This window comes from Echiichthys vipera, assembly GCF_963691815.1.
Source record: "Echiichthys vipera genome assembly, chromosome: 13".
NCBI classification, from domain to species: Eukaryota; Metazoa; Chordata; class Actinopteri; order Perciformes; family Trachinidae; genus Echiichthys; species Echiichthys vipera.
The window spans coordinates 7848844-7867125 of NC_139838.1; the positions used below are offsets into that span (position 1 = coordinate 7848844).

General features: G+C 40.5%; 1 protein-coding gene across 4 annotated transcripts in view; it reads left to right on the forward strand.

The window, feature by feature from the left end:
• The first annotated feature begins 371 nt into the window (after positions 1–371).
• The window catches only part of trappc9 (trafficking protein particle complex subunit 9), a 245413-nt gene continuing 227502 nt past the window's right edge, over positions 372–18282 (forward strand). The window contains exons 1-8 of one of the 4 annotated variants that reach the window (XM_083925898.1): positions 372–441; positions 1649–2244; positions 4851–4996; positions 6560–6685; positions 8187–8213; positions 9526–9647; positions 11616–11741; positions 14534–14750. In XM_083925898.1, the coding sequence (XP_083782024.1) occupies positions 1661–2244; positions 4851–4996; positions 6560–6685; positions 8187–8213; positions 9526–9647; positions 11616–11741; positions 14534–14750 (1348 nt within the window). In that variant the 5' untranslated portion in view covers positions 372–441; positions 1649–1660. Of the gene's footprint in view, positions 447–1648; positions 2245–4850; positions 4997–6559; positions 6686–8186; positions 8214–9525; positions 9648–11615; positions 11742–14533; positions 14751–18282 lie in introns of those variants that run through there. The other 3 variants (XM_083925899.1, XM_083925900.1, XM_083925901.1) reach the window with 3 other exon arrangements.

An 18282-nucleotide genomic window follows, 5' to 3' on the forward strand; every position in this document is an offset into this window, starting at 1 on the left:
TGCAGCTGGATAATATTGCTTAGGAGACGAGGAGACAAAAATGTAATTCCACTCGTAATGTACACACTTGTGGGTTAAGGGTGGATAGGAACACACTGTGGGAATAACCCTATAAAAAAACATATATGACCAGATGAGCCACACAATGTGATAATAATATACTGATATTTTCTTGAAATCTGTAGATGTGGTTTGTAGATATAGTGGTGAGGCAAAGTAGTCATTATTCAGTTAACTTTACTACAACCAAAGAGGTTGTAATATTAAGAGGCGACTCTCTCAGTATTATAACCTCTTTGCTACGACGGTAAATTACATGTGATTGTTTTACTTTGAAAATCGCCACCGGATGTTCTGCCGTTGATGGTTGGTAAACACCTAAACACTGGTACTCCTTGGTCCAAATAAGGAAGCTGTGAAACTTGACAGGTTGCTGCTAAGGTAACGTGAGTAAACGTTATATGTCAGAGTCGTTAGTGTTAAAGACAGAAAAGCGTCCCGGTCTGATATGTGCATTCATTCTGTGGTTATTTCAATCAGCGATGTTACTGTGCGACTGTCATGTGCAGTCAATTCACAGGTTAGCTAGCTAAGCTAAGCTAGCTGACACAAATGTTTTGAGACGATAATGTAGTTTTACTTAGGCTATTTCTCTTTATATAATATTAGTAAAATACAAGTTTGTGGCACGGGGGCTTCTGGTTTGACACGCGCCTCGTGTTCGTCACATTTGACCATAGCATTAATGTTGTCAGCTGCTACATTTAATCGACACTGCCCTGTGTTTGTTGTTGGCAAAGACAGCAGCAGGTAAGATAACGTTGTATTATGTCAAACAGGGTTATTTTATTTTTCTTACATTATTTAGATGTCGCTTCTTAGACATCAGCACTTTTTCATTCAAACATCAGAGGCTGTTTTGGCGTTCATGTGACGTCACAATGAACGCAAACTCAGCTCATGCTCGTTGGAGTTCATTAACAGAGAACATCCTTGACCCAAAATCGGTTTGGTTTGTCACTTAATCATTAAATAAGCATTTACCTCAGCTTGGAGATATTTGACCGTTATGATCAGTGCATCCAAAGTACAGAAATCATTTTTTCTCATTACCTGCTCTAATTATAACTCCATGCTCATGGTTTCTTATTATATGTGCCTAGATTTTTAAATATTTATCCTTTAAATGTCTTCCAACACAATAGGGCTGTGTATCTGCAAGAATCTGATGCATGATACGACCGATTAGCAGAATCCATAATGGCAGTGGTATCAATGAAAGCTTATTAAGAAGAAGAAGAATAACTTTATTTTTATCCCACACGGGGAAATTCAATTTTCACTCTTATTATCATACATGTTACACACACAGGCCCGAAATACACACATGCACAACCAGGACCTATACATGCAATTGAGGAGAGATGTTTTTTTAACATTTACATTGAAAAGATTTTAGTAGCTCTATCTCTTCTTATAAACATTATCCTGTTTACTCTGAGACGTTGAACAGTTTTCATTGGAACTACTTTCAAATGAAGCAATGTAGGAAGTGTTAAATAATAAGTTCAGTTGTAATAATAAGATTCTCCATTAATGTTATCGTGGGAATATGCTCTAAGTCGATTTTGTTTTCTGTCCCATGAAGCCACATGTGAAGATGAGCGTCCCAGACTACATGCAATGTGCCGAGGACCACCAGACAGTACTCGTGGTGGTCCAGCCGGTCGGCATAGTACCCGAGGACCAGTTCTTCAAGATCTACAAACGCATCGCCAGTGTGAGCCAGGTGAGCATCAGGGACTCACAGCGCCTCCTCTACATCCGCTACCGTCACCACTACCTGCCTGAAAACAACGAGTGGGGAGACTTCCAGACGCACCGGAAGGTGGTAGGCCTCATCTCCATCACCACCTGCGCCTCGGCCAAGGAGTGGCCCCAGACTGCTGAGCGCTTCCACGGCCAGAAGGAGGTGTACAGCTCCACTCTGTATGACTCGCGGTTGCTGGTGTTCGGGCTGCAAGGAGATATTGCAGAGCAGCAGAGGACAGATGTGGCCTTCTACCCCAGCTTTGGAGACTGCCCTGATGTGGAGAAGAGAGTGGATGACTTTGTGGAGTCGATATTTATTGTCCTGGAGTCCAAGCGGCTTGACCGGGCCACAGACAAGTCAGGTGACAAGATACCACTGCTGTGTGTGCCCTTTGAAAAGAAGGACTTTGTGGGTTTGGACACGGATAGCAGGTGAGTTGTTCCGTTTGCTGCACCATAACCCCTTTTTCAAATACACTTTGTGGTTATTTGTTCACTGCAGCCAGTTAATGTGATACACTGTAACTAACAAGTTGTTAGTGTTTGTTTGTTTCTTTGTCAAGTTGCTTGTTACGTATTCAGCCTTGCCTGCTGGAAAATTCTCCTCTCAAAAATCTGTCTTTTGATTTTTGCTTTGTTCATTTTGGTTTATTTGTCTTCTTTTTTTTCTTTCATACTGTCCTGTGAGTTTATTGTTGGGTGTGAAAAGGTGAGATGTTAGACTCATAAGTTTAGTTATCCCATGCCGACCCAATCAGCTTTAGATCTGCCCTGGAAAAAGACTGCCAGACCTCTGTGCTGTTGTGCTGTTGTGACTCCAAGCCATACTCATTGCTCCTCTGCAGGTTTCAATTCATACACAGACTGATTTGAAAAAGCTTGATTGAAGTGTTACAGGTCAAAAATATCCCCTTAGCTGTTAAAATGGTATGAATTTGGTATGAATAAACACTGTTTGCAAAATTGTTAGGCCTAAATTTCAGAAAAATAATCTTGCTTGCCGTTACCCTACCACTGTATCACAGCTGCTGCACAGCACAGACACGCTTTTGTGCAGTGCCTTTATAGTTAGATTAGGGTGGGCAGCCCTGCTCCTGGAGACGCCACTGTCCTGCGTGTTTTAGGTTTCTCTCTGCTCCAACACACCTGAGTCTAATGATGTGCTCGTTATAAAGCCGCTGAAGATCGTCACAGTAGTGATAAGCGTTAGATTCAGGTGTGTTAGAGCAGAGAGAAACTTAAAACATGCAGGACAGTGGCCCTCCAGGAGCAGGATTGGACACCCCTGATAGATGATGCTGCTACATCGCCACTTATTGGCCAAATGGCACCAAATTTGCCACGTCCACTCATCTAAACATCCACCAAATGTTACACAAAGTGTGCAAAAGTTTTGTTATACAAACCCTGCCGATAGCATTTGAGCAAACTGAGAGGGCCAGCTATAGCATAACTGTATGTAACACAAAAAACGTTCATTGTTTTAGCGCCACCATTCTTCCAAATTGCACCAAATGCGACACAAAGCCCATTCCATTTTTTCTGAACTTTAACTTGGCTGTTGGGACTTTTGACCAGCACAGCCTGTCCAGTAAATCCTAAACCCTTAAAACAGTCTTCTACACTAAAACAAAATGAACTGTTGAGTTAAATGTACACCCCATTTATTCACATGCAATCATATGATTGGAATATTTTATATAATAACTAATATAAATACAGACGATAAAACAAGAGTGGCCACCATTGACTTTTTAATTTTGAACATGTGAGAAAAAGAAAAATGAAAGAATAGAGGTATAAAAAAAAAATATATATTTTTTTTTTGTGAATAAATAAACCAACAAAATATTTGGCCAATTTAAAATGTCTGAAAAGAAGTAGTGAGAAGTATGTAATTCTACCCCTTCTCCACACTATCATAATCAATAATGAGGTATAAAAAGCGATTTCATAATCTAATGTTTAGAAGCAGAAACCACTCATGCTTTGAAAAATGCTCCCCCTACATGTTAAACACTGTACTTGCATTTGCAATTCAAAGTAGGTTATATTTCTATAATCATTTTCTGAAACATTCAAAAACACTTGTATGGTCCTTTTTTAAAGGAGGAGCTGATAGTTTGGACCCATAGTTTGGCACACTACGTACTACTGAGTCGGTCCCAGCTCCAGGAGAACACTTGGACTGGGAAGGTGCTCTGGGATTTTGGCTGCAGATGCTGGAGCGACATGCTGGCCACGGATCATGGATCTTTATTCATGAGAGCATACATTACCTTGCAGCTTGGCACAGCACTGCAGCTAATCATAAAAAATGGAGTTTGATAATGGCATCCATTTCTAAATCTCCACTTTAACTGACGTGGTTATTTTTTCATGATTCCCTTAAGAGCAGACTTTTCATTTCGTCTGCCAGAACAATTTCATTGTTGTTCAGAAGTAGCTTACTCAGCATTAGCGTCATTTTTAATCTGCCAGATGTATGATATCGATTATCCCAGAGCTATGTCGATTTTGATATCTCTGCCTCTATACAGCTAAGAAAGATTTTGTCCATGTTTCCTTGAGTCCTTGATCACCTGCTGAATCATGTTATTGTCTTCAAGTGACCTTCCCAGTCTTTCAAAATGCTCAAATGTCTTGCACAATCGGGGTTCGTGATTCTCCTCACAACAGTTACATTTCCCTGTATGGTTGTGTAGCTTTTCCTTTCCCAGTCCCTGTGTTATTGTGCAAGACGACAGAGCTGTAGGCCGGCTCATACTCTGTTCCTTTGCTCCCATGTGCTTGTGCTTTCCCTCCCCGTACTGTACACCCTCTCTGTAGCTGACTGATAAGATTCACTTGAGTCTCTTCTCCTGGCACTCTGCTGTCAACGGCAGACACTGAAAGCTGTTTAAGATAAAATAAAGTCCGCTATGTAAATCAATTAAAATCATCTAAAAGCCCAAAACATACCTTATTATTCGAGCCACACGTTCACCCTGCTGTTTTCTAAAAAAAGCTTTTCTCCCTTTCCCGCTGCTTTCTCTCAGGCATTATAAAAAGCGTTGCCAGGGGCGGATGAGGAAGCATGTCGGGGACTTGTGTCTCCAGGCGGGCATGCTGCAGGACGCCCTGGTCCACTACCACATGGCGGTGGAGCTCCTCAGGGGGGTTAATGACTTCCTCTGGCTGGGTGGTAAGTCTGGAGATTGGCGGCTTATTAATATTATTACTATATATTAGGCGACAATGTGTTTATTTCTTTGTTTGTTGCCTGTTTCTCCTTACATTTGTATCAGCAAGAGTCTGACCGATACAGGATTTTAGAGACCAATGCCATTATTAAGATTTGAGATTTGTTTTTTGTTTTTTTTTCACAATTTTTCATTGAATTTTGCATACAGGCAAAAAAGAAAAAGTACAACAGTCGTCTGCCTTCAAGTGAAAAAGAAAAGTAAAAACCAACATAAATCCCACTATCCCTCCCAACAACCCTTGTCAGACGTAGTCACGATAACCAACTACGTTATTGAATAACTTATAACATAAGTAGATGATTAAGGTACAATGAAACAAAATAGAGTAAAAACTATAGCTAATAGCAAAAATAATTAAAGCCATTCAAGAAAAAGAGAGAGAGAGAAAAAAAAGGAAGCGTCCTCAGCATCATCAGGATTAACAGTAAGACTGTCACTAATAAGAGCCAAACCAACTGTTATGAGTCAGTGGAGAAAAACATGTTTCCATTTAAGGAGAATGGTACGTCACGTTGCATAGTAATGGGCAGCTTTTTAGACGGAGGGAGCCCAAAAAGAGCAGTCAGGGGATTGGGTTCCAAATTTGTGTTGAGAGCCTCTTTGAGGTTTTGAAATATATCGGACCAAAATTCAGCAAGCTTCGGGCACGACCAGAACATGTGTGCGTGGTCGGCTGAGGTCTGCTTACAGCGGTTACAAGCATAGGGGTCTCAAACTGATCCAGTAAAGGGCCGCTACTGTGGCTGCTGGTTTTCATTCCAACCCAGCAAGAACACACCTGACTAGACTTACTCAACCAACTGAATCACCTTCACACAGTTGGATTTGTTGGATCAGGTGTGTTCTTGCTTGGTTGGAATGAAAACCTGCAGCCACAGCGGCCCTTTACTGGATCAGTTTTGAGACCCCTTATTTTAACAGGCTGTGCCTGGCACAAATCGAATAAGAGAGAACCAGTTTCAGAATGTCCCTCTACTGGTCATCAGTAATGTCTAGCCCTAATCCTTTTCCCATGCATTTTAGGTGAGGCAGTGGGGACTGGGCTCAGAAGAGCAATCTTATCATAAATGACAGATATCAGTCGTCATAGAAGGTACCGAAAAAAGCTCTCGGACAGGCTGTTTTTGTCCGACATAGATGGAAAAAAAAAAACACGTTCATCATACAGGTTATTAAGCGTTTTGAGGCCCTTATCTGACCATATGTGAAATGTAGGGATGGTGCAGGAAGGGAGAAACGCATAGTTTAGAATTAGTTTTTTAATATAAACACATACAACACAGCCTCATTATTTGAGTATTAGATAATTGTGACAAATGTGTACTCAGAGTTTTGACTGTAGAAAAATTAACTTCTCAGTGCTGCAATTATTTCTTAATCCGTCAACAATACACTGCTGTATATACCATATGTGATCAGCTAATGAAGCCGAAGCCAAAGAAGGATGTATAAGAGCCAAGCATAGATGGAGCCTTTGTCCTTTATTATATGTGCCCTTCTAGCTGCGTTGGAGGGTTTGTGTTCAGCCTCTGTCATATTCCACTACCCTGGAGGCACAGCGGGGAAGACTGCAGGACGCAAGCCAAGCATCTCTCAGCCAGCGGACGCAGGGAAACGGCACAGACCAGGTGAGCACACTTCTCTGAAACCAGACCGATTTGAAACAGTAGTTTGGATTGGGTAATAACTGTGAGTGAGTCGCGAGTGAGTGAGGATGTCACCGCTGACTGGCAACGCAAGCATCGATAAGCTTTGCTCAGCTTTGCTCAGCTTAGCTGCTTCCTGAGTGTGCGCAGTAAAAGATGCCATCTTCCTCAACCACTGAAGCTTCTCTTATTTACCCTGATGACTGCTAATTTGATTCAAAAGTAACATCATTGAATCTGCCTCTACTTTGTTCTTAACATGCTATTAACATGGTGTTATATTAACACGGCCGTGCGTATAACTACAGTAGTTTGAATATAAGCAGTGGTAAAGGGCTGCTCTAATGAGGAAATCAAGGTTGCATGTGATGATTGTTTTAATTAACGGTTAATTTACAGATAATTTTTGTTTAATGTTTAGCGTATACTTCTGATTTATATTGGTGTGAAATTAGATAAGGTTTGATTAAACCTAGATATCTCATTAATCTTAGATGATACAGAATGTACAGTACAAGTCAATTCAGCTATGATATGTCAGTAGTCAGTCTGACGAAGATTTAGCCAACATGCAACGGCTATTATTTTGGGCTTTCCGGTGCAGCCAGTGGCTACCCGGGCCATTTAGCAACATAAGATGTGAGAATGGGGCTGGAGTTGGATATCTGCATATGAATTAAATCAATAATAATAAAGATCTAATGAAAAACTAAATCGTCATCAGTGTGGACAGAACCAATAAATTCTGTATATGTATACGGTAGAGAAGGTTTCTGAACAAAGCAAATCAAATATATCTATATCAGATGCTTTACAACCATATATTCGGTATTATTTTTACTTACTAATTCAATTATTTCAGCACTAAGTAAATTCATTTGGCTTTCTCATCCACTAGTTTAAATGACAACTTTACAAGTACATTCAGTTTTTCGTGTCCAGTACATTTGCTTCCTCAGAACATTCGTAAACAGATTGCACTGATTACCCTGCAAGCTTTTTGTTCTGTTATTACAGATTTTGTTTTGATCAAAAAAATAACATGGACCAATTATTAATGAGATCACTGTACACTGTTCCCGACATATTCTCCCTTGATTTCTCTATTTATGCCTTCTTCAACCTCACTTTCCAAACTGTGAAATCCTCAAGGAAAACATGCTATTTTTTTTTGGTCAGAATGCTCTGAACAGTTCAATATTATTTGCAAACCGGAATGGAATGGTTCCATGATGGTGGAAAAGTGTTCCTTATACACACAAGTTTAAATAAAACAGGGACCAGCACATTAAAAATAAGTCGAAAAACCTTTCAATTTGTTTTGGGGAAGTCGATTGCATGCCAGGAGTTTTTCATGATAAGTATATTTCGTAGGAGAACAACAGCAGCAGCAGCAGCCAGTAAGTAGATTGTTGGGACTAACACTGCTAACATTGCGCCTTGCGTCATGGAGTGAATCTGCATTCTTTCTCTCTGTCTGTAGGAGCTCAGGAGGTTCTCATTGACCCAGGTATGGTATGTCTAACCACCATAGATCTTGTAGACAACAATCCCTGCTTGCTTGTGGTCACATTTGTGTTTGATGTCAGTTTTTCATCTTACATCAGCTTCCTAATTCCTATGGTTTATTTTATCCTTTGAAAATTGATTGATGTTTTCCCCCTCTATGGCAGGAAGTGTTCTCCTGTGTTGGTTTACCATCATCCTTTTTTTCTTTTCAAACGTACCTGCTCTTTCTCACAGCCAAGTATCACATGACTACGACTGAGGACTTTAAATGGTACTCTTGGAAGATTCTATTCCTTACTTATAGAGGCCCCATTGTTCTAATAACTCACATTTTACTTTTGATTATTACACAAAAAGCACTTAACCCTATCAAAAACATTTCAAACGTTTCCTAGCACATTTAGCAATGTGAACACAATGTTTTTGTTGAAGCACCAGCAGGTGGCAGCTCATCACCAGTGGTGCATACTTTGATTTCCTGCTTGTAGAATGCTCACTGTTGCTTAACCTCTCACTTTCATAGCCTAAAAAGAAATTGTCATGACGTTGGTGTATTTAGATTCTCTAACTCGGTCGCCTCTAAAGTTGTACTTTATTTAACTCTGTGCAATTATATGCTGAATTGTTTTCTTTTTGTTGTGTTGCGTGTGCAAATTGGCCGAAGAAGTAGTGCATTGCAGCATCTCATTATTCACACGTTTTACATAGTGACAGCCCCACAGTGTTGCTATGGCCACAGCCCCGTTGCTAGGCGATGCGCTCTCAATTGGTATTTGTATTCTAATCAGATTTGGTCGAGAGATGCACCTTTCAGTAGCTTTTGAAACATTTCAGGTGTGAGTTGAACTCTGCCTGGGACCTTAGCCATGAACATCATCTTGATCACCTGTTAGAGGCTTTAAATGCCTCAGAATCTTCAAGAGAACACTTATTTCTGGTGTAAGGGAGAGCGGGGCAAGGTGGTGTAGATTTAAGATTTACATTTAGTTTGAAATGGGATCAACAGGAGGCATCAAAACTTGGAGTACACACATATATCACACAGTTTCATTCAATATGATCCACTGTTCTGTTCAGATACGTGAACATAGTTTTAAAAGCTGTAAATGTGTGTCGTATTTAATATATATATATACGTATATATAAATACTATGCATGTGGCGGTGGAAGTCTGGGCAAATTTAAAGAGTAAGTGGTGGATTTAAGTTCTTCCTGTTGTTGTTTCCTTTTCCCTTTGTGGTGGAACAGACTGCTAGACGGTCAGCCTGGTTTCTTTCCTAAACTAATCATACACCGTCCTCTTTTGAGCGTAGGTGCCCTAACGGCCAACGGCATCAGTGCAGACACCAGCACTGAGATTGGACGAGCAAAGAACTGCCTGAGTCCTGAAGACATTATCGAGAAATACAAAGAGGCCATCTCCTACTATGGAAAGGTACTAACCAAACACCGCACAACTCTTTCATCAACAATTCAACCAAAACCACTGTTAAAGATACTAATGAGTAATTGAATCATAAAAGACAGTTAGCCCCAGGTTTTTACTAGAAAAGGAATTTTCAGACCAGTATTCAGTCCATGAGACAATAAAACTCCACTAATGACAGCATACAATTGATCAGACAAATGTTCTAAATTGGGTTTATATGGACAACTAGAATATTGATCAGCTATACAGCAAACTGCAACATATCCATCTTAAGACTAGTCTTGTGGTGCCATACTTCTCTCCACAGCGCTGTCAGTCTGGCTGCACAAGTTAACATTCTGGGATGGAGGAAAAAACCTTCTGCAGCGACGGTGCCCCTGCAAAGTAGATAGCAGAGATAGTGGAAGGGGGGGGAGAATGCCGGCTGAAGTAGGCAGACAATGGCAGGCTTTATCCCAACTGCCTACATCTGTTGAGTCAGACTAATCAAACACTGACTAGCAGATAATTGGTTTCTAATAAAAGGCTAGTATTGGCTCAGTATATCACTTAAATCGTGTTTGTCAGCTATAAAATATAGTTTCAGACCTTTAGCAAGCACTGTCACTACTGTAGCTACAGCAGCACGGAAAGCTCATCATGTCATTTGTGGCATGTATCAATTTTAGCAAAAAGGTCAATGAATTTAAATCAATTCATAATTTTAATTCATTGATTTTATGCCACTTATCTCGGTCCATGTCCTATTCATTGAATTAATCATACTAATTACTAAGCCTATAAAATGTGCTGGTTTATGTCATGGATGTATAAAGATGTTTATATTCATGACTGGCTTCTGAAGATTTCCATCTTCAGTAGGAACAAATCGCCTTAGTGCCACAGAGCACCACAGAGGGAGGGAAGTCAGTAGCTCTCTGATGTAGACAGGCGCCATATGGCGTTTTTTAACTTTGAATTGGATTCTGACTTTGATGGGATCAGTGTCACATTAGACCACATTGGTATATATAAATATATATATATGCGCTCATACTGTACATGAAAGTGTTTGTGTTCAGGTCTTTTTGATACAAAACCAGCACCAGCAGAACTGTCGTGTGTGATATTTATCCATGTCACCAGGGGGCAGTATTTGATTTGGTTGGATTGAGTTTGAAGGCAGGGACAACACTGTGTTTTAGTAGTACCAGACCGGTACATGCTGACAGCAGCTGTTTATTTCTGAATGATACATGGGGAGAAGACTGAGAACATTTGTAATCTCTGGAAACAGCACCATAACAGCCAGTGAAAACTCTATTAAAAGCAGCATTTGACAGACAAAACCACATAATTTATGTATCTGTTCATGGCATAATATATTTTTACCCTCCTTTGACCACTGTATCTGCACAAAGTCACAAAGAATAGTATTAAAGTATCTCTGCTGCTTAGGGAAAGCTGAATAGGCTCATTATGCTACCAAACTGTTCAGAAGCTACCTTGTGCTTTATCTTCATTATTATAATTGCCTTTTTGCACTGACCTCCGTCAACCCTTTTACCTGTAACTAGTTCATTCAGAATTAAATTACATCTCAACACATAGCCATTCAGATATTAATTTAATTTTAATAAGGAGACAATGAGGGTGGAAGTGGAGGGAAGTCAAGGGACAGTGAAATATAAAAAAAACGCCCACGAAGCGTGGAGCCCCGGCAGGTGGAGCCCCGGCAGGTGTAGCTCAGGTTCTCAGTGGGAGCACACTGAGCAGTGCTGGGAAATGGCTGACAGAAACGAGAGACGGCGGATCCGAGTCGCCCCACTGGTCTGTCATTCCACATCGGCAGTGACTGATGAGGCTGGTCATATGTTAATGAAAAAACATTCCCTCCGATTACGAGGTGGGTTGCAGATGTCAAGGCGACCCTCATTGACTGTTCATTTTTCATTAACCGAGCCTCCCCCGCTCCTCCTCTTATCTTCCTTGCAGTATAAGAACGCAGGTGTGATCGAGCTGGAGGCCTGTGTGAAAGCAGTCAGGGTGCTGGCCATTCAGAAGAGGGCGAGGGAGGCCTCCGAGTTCCTGCAGAACGCTGTTTACATCAACCTGGGACAGGTACGCTATGCGACTGGGAAATAAAGGCTTTTCCTCACACAAGGTAATGTAAAGTTAAACAGGGAAACTGCAGGATATCTTTCTATCTGCAAAAAAAAGCACAATAAAACACCTGTTTCCATCCTAGTTAATCTCTTAATCGATGATCATCATACACTGTTCTTGTTTCCTAGTGATCTATGCAGACAATAACATTTCCTCCAGGTTTGCCCTTTGAGTTCAGTGATACAGCTTTTTCTCCGCTTTAATTTTTGACATTTTTTTTTATATAATTACAGATGGTCAAAGAAGAAAAAGTGCAACAGTTGTACAGTGTGTCAAAGCATCTGCCTTAAAGTAAAGAAACAGGAACAAAAACAAAAAAACATACAGCAAATCCCACTATCCCTCCCAACAACCCATGTCAGACATGGTCACAGTAACCAACTGAGTAATTGAACAACATATAACATAATTTAATTCAATTAAATTTTATTTATAGTGTCGAATCATAACAAAAGTTATCTCAGGACACTTTACAGAGTAGGTAAAGACCACACTCTATGACTTATTTATGATTTACATAGACCCAACAATTCCCCCGTAGAGTACGGTGGCAACAAAAACCTTCCCTATAACAGACAGGAACGTCAGACAGACCCAGCTCTGTGGAGGACGGACATCTGTCTGCACCGGAACATAAGTAGATACATAAGGTACATTGAAACCAAATAGAGTGAGATCCATATCTAATGGCAAAATAAATAAGGTGTCTATGCTTTTATACCCGAATCCATCTGAAATTACATTCTAATTCCATAATTAGTGCATAAATGCCTGATGCTAGTTTTTTGACCTGAGCAATTGTAGGTATAAACAGTCTAATGAAAGTATTCCTAATAATCCTTCATGTACTTAGCAGGATGTCTCAACCCAGTGTAAGAACAAGTCATTAACATCTCCCCCAGACATGTTTGGAGAAGATACATACTCTGGTTTGAATAATAATTGGTGTCTGATATGTTTTTCCACAAAAAAGTTAATTAAAACAAGTCAGAAATTCATATAATTACACAGGCCTGGTTCCAGAACAAAATAACTCGAGGTTCGTCTGAATTTAGTGACGGTGCACCAGAATTTGTTTGTCAGCCTATATGAATAATTTAACTCATAAAAGCCCTTTGTTTTATTGAGTATCACGGGCTGCTGTTTATCAGGCCCTGTTTCATACCATATACTTGCTGCAACAACAGAGTAATGTTAAAAATATGAATAATTAATTCCATTTAAACACTCTCCAACAAAAAATGGCACTGGAAATTGGTTAAAGCAGGAAAGCCAGTAAACCAGTCGACATTGATCTAAGACCGAATGCGAGTGATTCTTACTGTACCTGCCATCCACAGCTGCTTTATACAGTATCCAAACCTTCTCCCGAAGGCAGCAGGAATTGCCACACAAGAACCCAGTTCAGTGCGTTTGCCTTGAAAACAACACCAGCTGCTACAGGATAACCACACAGACCTCTACACACATCAGACTGCTTGGTTATAACTCCACATTCTGCCTTTTTCCAACTTTCATTTTAGCAAAGGTAGCATCTCATCTTTATCTTTGAAACACACTGCAGGGCAAACACCGTTGTCTAACATTAATTACTAAACTATGCACCCATGTGCGAGGTGAGATACAAAGAGAATTATTGCTAAAAAAGCCTTCAGATCACCAAATCAGTTTCTTTATTGCCATCATTATTATCCAAGTAACTCATGGAAAACTAACTCCATCTGCCGTTGGGTGCTCATTTGTGATGATGATGGGTTTCCCCGTCATGACTCGGGACCATCCAGACAGTTCCTGAGGTGTACTGCCGCTTTTCATTTGCTGAACAGTGTCGTTATCACATTTAACCGATTGGCTCAGCTGTTTCAGAGCTTTGATGCGACTGGCTAGAATATTTAATAATCAACACATCAGCTGATTTGTATTCACCTTCACTCAGCCCTTTTACATGTTGCGCTGCTTCACATACTGGACAAGAATCCGAATAAAAGGTACCCATGGAGATGCCCACACAGTCCGGGCACCACCTACCACCATGCGCTTGGCAGTTATTATTCAAATTTCCGTTGAATGCATACTTTTGTAACTTTTTAGAACCAGTCCTGTGATTAATAATCCTGAATCTATGAATATGCAAATGGCTCTCACTTCACTGAAAAGTCCATTCTCTGTGTGCACAAGTTGTATTCTGGACCATGATTGGCTTCCAAAGAAGTTTTCACTAAATCCCACTGGTCATGCACCTATTAAACTTGGAATTAAAGGACCCATATTGTAAAAAAGGGAAGGTGGAGGTGTTATATAAATAATGTGAAAGTAGCAGAATGCTCAATCAACAGAGAAAGGCACACAGCCCGTATTTAGGAACTGTGTCTTTGAACGAGCCGTCAGGACTTCTGTGCATTATGATGTCACACAGCTATACTGTATATAGGTAGAAAGTGCTGCTACAGTGCTGTTACGGTCATTCCCCGGCTGCAAAGGCGGTTCAGAGACAATGAGAGCGCAGATGTGGAGGACCTGGAAACCCTGACCAATCAGAGCAGACTACAAGTATGAACTAGGAAATGAGCATTATATGTCCCCTTCACGGTAAACACAGAGAAACTTTGCCCCCAGCAGATGAATGTGAACACAATCTGCACATACATTATGCTCCACGGTGGAGCTCAAATAGCCAAGTGGAGTAACAATAGACAGAACACATTTTTGTGTGAGTCAAGACTTAAATGTTGTCTCCATAATTTCAGTTATCCGAAGAGGAGAAGATCCAACGTTACAGTATCCTGTCCGAGCTCTACGAACTGATCGGCTTCCATCGCAAGTCCGCATTTTTTAAGCGGGTTGCAGCCATGCAGTGTGTGGCTCCCACCATCCCGGAGCCTGGCTGGAGGGCCTGCTACAAGCTGCTGCTGGAGACGTTGCCTGGATACAGCCTGTCACTCGATCCCAAAGACTTCAGCAAAGGTAAACTTAGACACATGGAGGTAGTAGGTGTTTTGGAACAAGCGAAAATTTAGAGACCAAAGGTTTGTTTTATGAGCACTAATTTAAGAATAGCCGGTCTAACTGAAGTTGTTGTTGGCTTTGGGGCTTACTCCCTTCACTTTAATCTGTTGATGGCTGCAAAGATGCAGGGACTCTGCTCTGTCTGTCTGTGTCTGTGTCTGTGTCTGTGCATGCGCTAAAATGACTTTTTGAAGCCCAACAGGGAGTCAATTTAGGCTGAGGAAAACCCTGTTTGATGCTTTCATATCTCATTAACGTCAGGCTGGAGACCTAATTAACCCATTGGGCCCACAGACTAAAGAAAATAACATCACTCAAAACTAGCAGTTAGTCTGACTGACGGTGAGATGTTGGTAATGCTATATTTGGTTTATCAAAGACGCTAGAAAAACAACACAGCACATAAAGTAAGCAGAGCAGTTTGCAGATTTTATACATCTCCGCAATATAAATCAACTGGCAGTTATTGTCAGTGCAACGTCATGGTGATTTGGTCTAAATTGATATTTTTGTGCCTTTTTTAACGTGACTAAAATATATTAAGCTGCTGTCCCCGTCCACAGCAGCACATTTCTTAGCTTCCATGTCGGTACTCTTGCCTGCTCCTGCTACAAACTGGGGGCACGCAAACTGATCATCTATTGCAGCTAACACACGGACTATGGATAAGTACTTTGCACAACCCCACTTCAAAATAGCTGAACTATCCCTTTAAGAACATCGGAGAGAGATTTTAGAATGCGCTTCGAAGAAGGCCCTGATTTGTCGAAAGAGGAGAAACCGCAGCATGTCGACTAAATTGCAGCCTTTCCCGTGCAGCAGTTCAACATCAACTTTATCACAATCTGAAGTGGACATGAGAGTAAAACATACAACATATAATACATTTTCCCCCAATATAAGTCCGAGCCCCAATATTTCTTTAAAACTATGGAATCGGTGTCCCACGAGAGATACAAATCAGTGCCATCATCAGAATTTTGCTCTCAACCTCGACACACAATCGCAGAGTCAACAGTGGCGAAAGGAGCAGAACAGAGTCAGTTTGTGCAGTAAAGACAAAAGGAGGGATCGCTCTCCTCCTATCATAGCTAGATTTATGCATTTATCTTAAGGGGCACGAGTTAAGTAGTGCTGACTTTAAAAAAGGAGTAAATCTCGACGAATGAATCTTTTTCAAATTGTGAAAGCACTCCCCTCTGATCCAGATTACGTGAGTGGCAGCACTGTAGAGACACATTTAATAAATGGGAAATGAATAGCATTGCTTCGTTCCACCTCAAGCTTCGCCGTCTTTTTTCAAGAGTGCACTTCTCCCAGCGTGCTCCGCGTTCAAGTCAGCGCTGGGCTCATAAAAGAGGCCCAGTGGAGATGTGACCCGGGCTTTTGTTCACTCTTTGCTAAGGTCCTCGATGATAAGCCTCTCGGTTCTGCAGAATATTGACCCTTGCTCGTCGCAGCCATTCGTTGGCAACACAAAAGAGTTCACGGTGAACATAAAAAGCTTGGGGACCTCCATATTTTCTCTTTTGATCGTTATTCGAAGGATACTGTTAAGAGGAATTTTCTCAGATGGGCTTTTGAAGTCTAGCATAGCCTCCTTTTTACAAAGTGTGAATAGAAACACGCTGCAGATCGTCAGGTCAAATGTTTGCCCTTGGACTGTGAAAGGTTGTTTCCGATGGTATTTTGGATAAATCACACCAATATCACATAACCACTGATGCCTTGATATCACACGAGCAGTTATTGCCAGTGTGTAACACCAGGAATAATGAAGTGTTTAATACTATTACCATACAATCTGTTTTAACAGGCAGCTCTCCGTCGATCTCATATCATGAATTTTCTCCATTTCAAAACTCAAAACCTCTAAACTAATCTGAGTTTCCAGCGTAGGTTCGTGTAATTTGGCTCGAGCCAGACTGATATATCTGTTAGCCGATAGCCGATAGCACAGACATATTGTTATTTATCAGTTACGCCGTGTGTTTTCCCAACACCTTTTTCACAGAACATATAATACAGAAAACGATGCTTGGGGTGATTTTATAAATGGTATTTATATATTTATTTTATTTATTGAAATGTGAAGCAATTGACAATTACTATTTAGCTATTTATTTTATTTTCATTTATTCTTTATTTTCTCAGTGTTTATTTAAAATTGGTTGACAAATTCCTTGTATTTTAAGGTATATTAATATTACATACTTTTTAATAAAGTTGTTAGTTTTAGAAAGCAGCCTTCTAAGTGCCTTCGCGGAGTCAAATCTGTGCAAAATCCACATAGAAAGGTTTATTTTTGTTCCAGCTGAAAAATACTTTATTCCTATATCGACTTAGGTTATCTGTGAATTTTCTGAATGTATTTCCGTAGGGCAAATTTCTCTCCGCACATCCATCCAAACTTCTACAACCAAAAGATTACTACGCGGTCGTAAACTTTATGCGATGTCATTAGCGAATGGAAAATGGCAGATTTAAAGGTTTGATTGATTCCTCTGTCCATTTTGTTCATTCATTCTCACTTTTGAAAGTTATTTCTCTGGCAGGCGTATGAGTGTCAGATTTCAATAGAAATGTCTCTGCTGCAGAACGTCCTCCTGTGCATACTGACATGAACAGAAATGAATGAATAGAAAAAGCATGAAAGAAGCGTTCTCTTTTTGTGATGACATTTCTTAGGGCCTCATAACTGGAGGGCAAATGAAGAACCTTGGGATTGTGAGACATTACATCGATCCGTGTAGATGGATACATTTAGATATTAAGTAGAGTATTAAGTATCTTTACACAAACATAATGCGAGAGGTAAATGTCCATGTACAAAACCCCAGTAATCAAACAGTTGTCAGACAAAGTTGGAACTGAAAATGTCTCTGTGGACTCAATAAATAAATGATTTAAATGAATTCACAGTTAACTTTTGAGACAATATATTTTCCCCATACTCTTATGTAAATTAATGGAGTTTTGCCAGTTCTTAAAGTCACTATTTTACAGTGAAATAATCTTATTGAAGTAGCTGGTTAGCAAGGGCATTATTTCATGGAACTTGTGAGCTTGAATAACAGATTTTAAGGTATTGTAACCTAAATGATCCATCGTGACATATCAGCTGTAACATCCAGTTCCCAACTGAGGCCTGGGTATCCGCTCTGAGCCCCCACAGGGACGGTGGGGAGGCAGAGGATGACGGTTGTAAGTCTTTGGCAGAAGGGATCAGGTGGGAGTTTATCGAGCAATAAGCTGGAGAGGCAAGTTCAAGTGAGAAGGAAAATGGGCATCAATGGTGCAGTCCGACAGAGCCGCTGCTCCTGGAGATACAGTGGAATAAATAGCTTTTAGAGTGGCTCCCAGGCCCTTTTTCACTACTCCCCTCTGTTCCCAGAAATGGGGACACGCTTTCTTCCTTTACACAGACCCCTCTTCTCCACTTTCCGCCAGTTTTCTTTTCTTGTGATAATGTACACATTTATTATGGAGA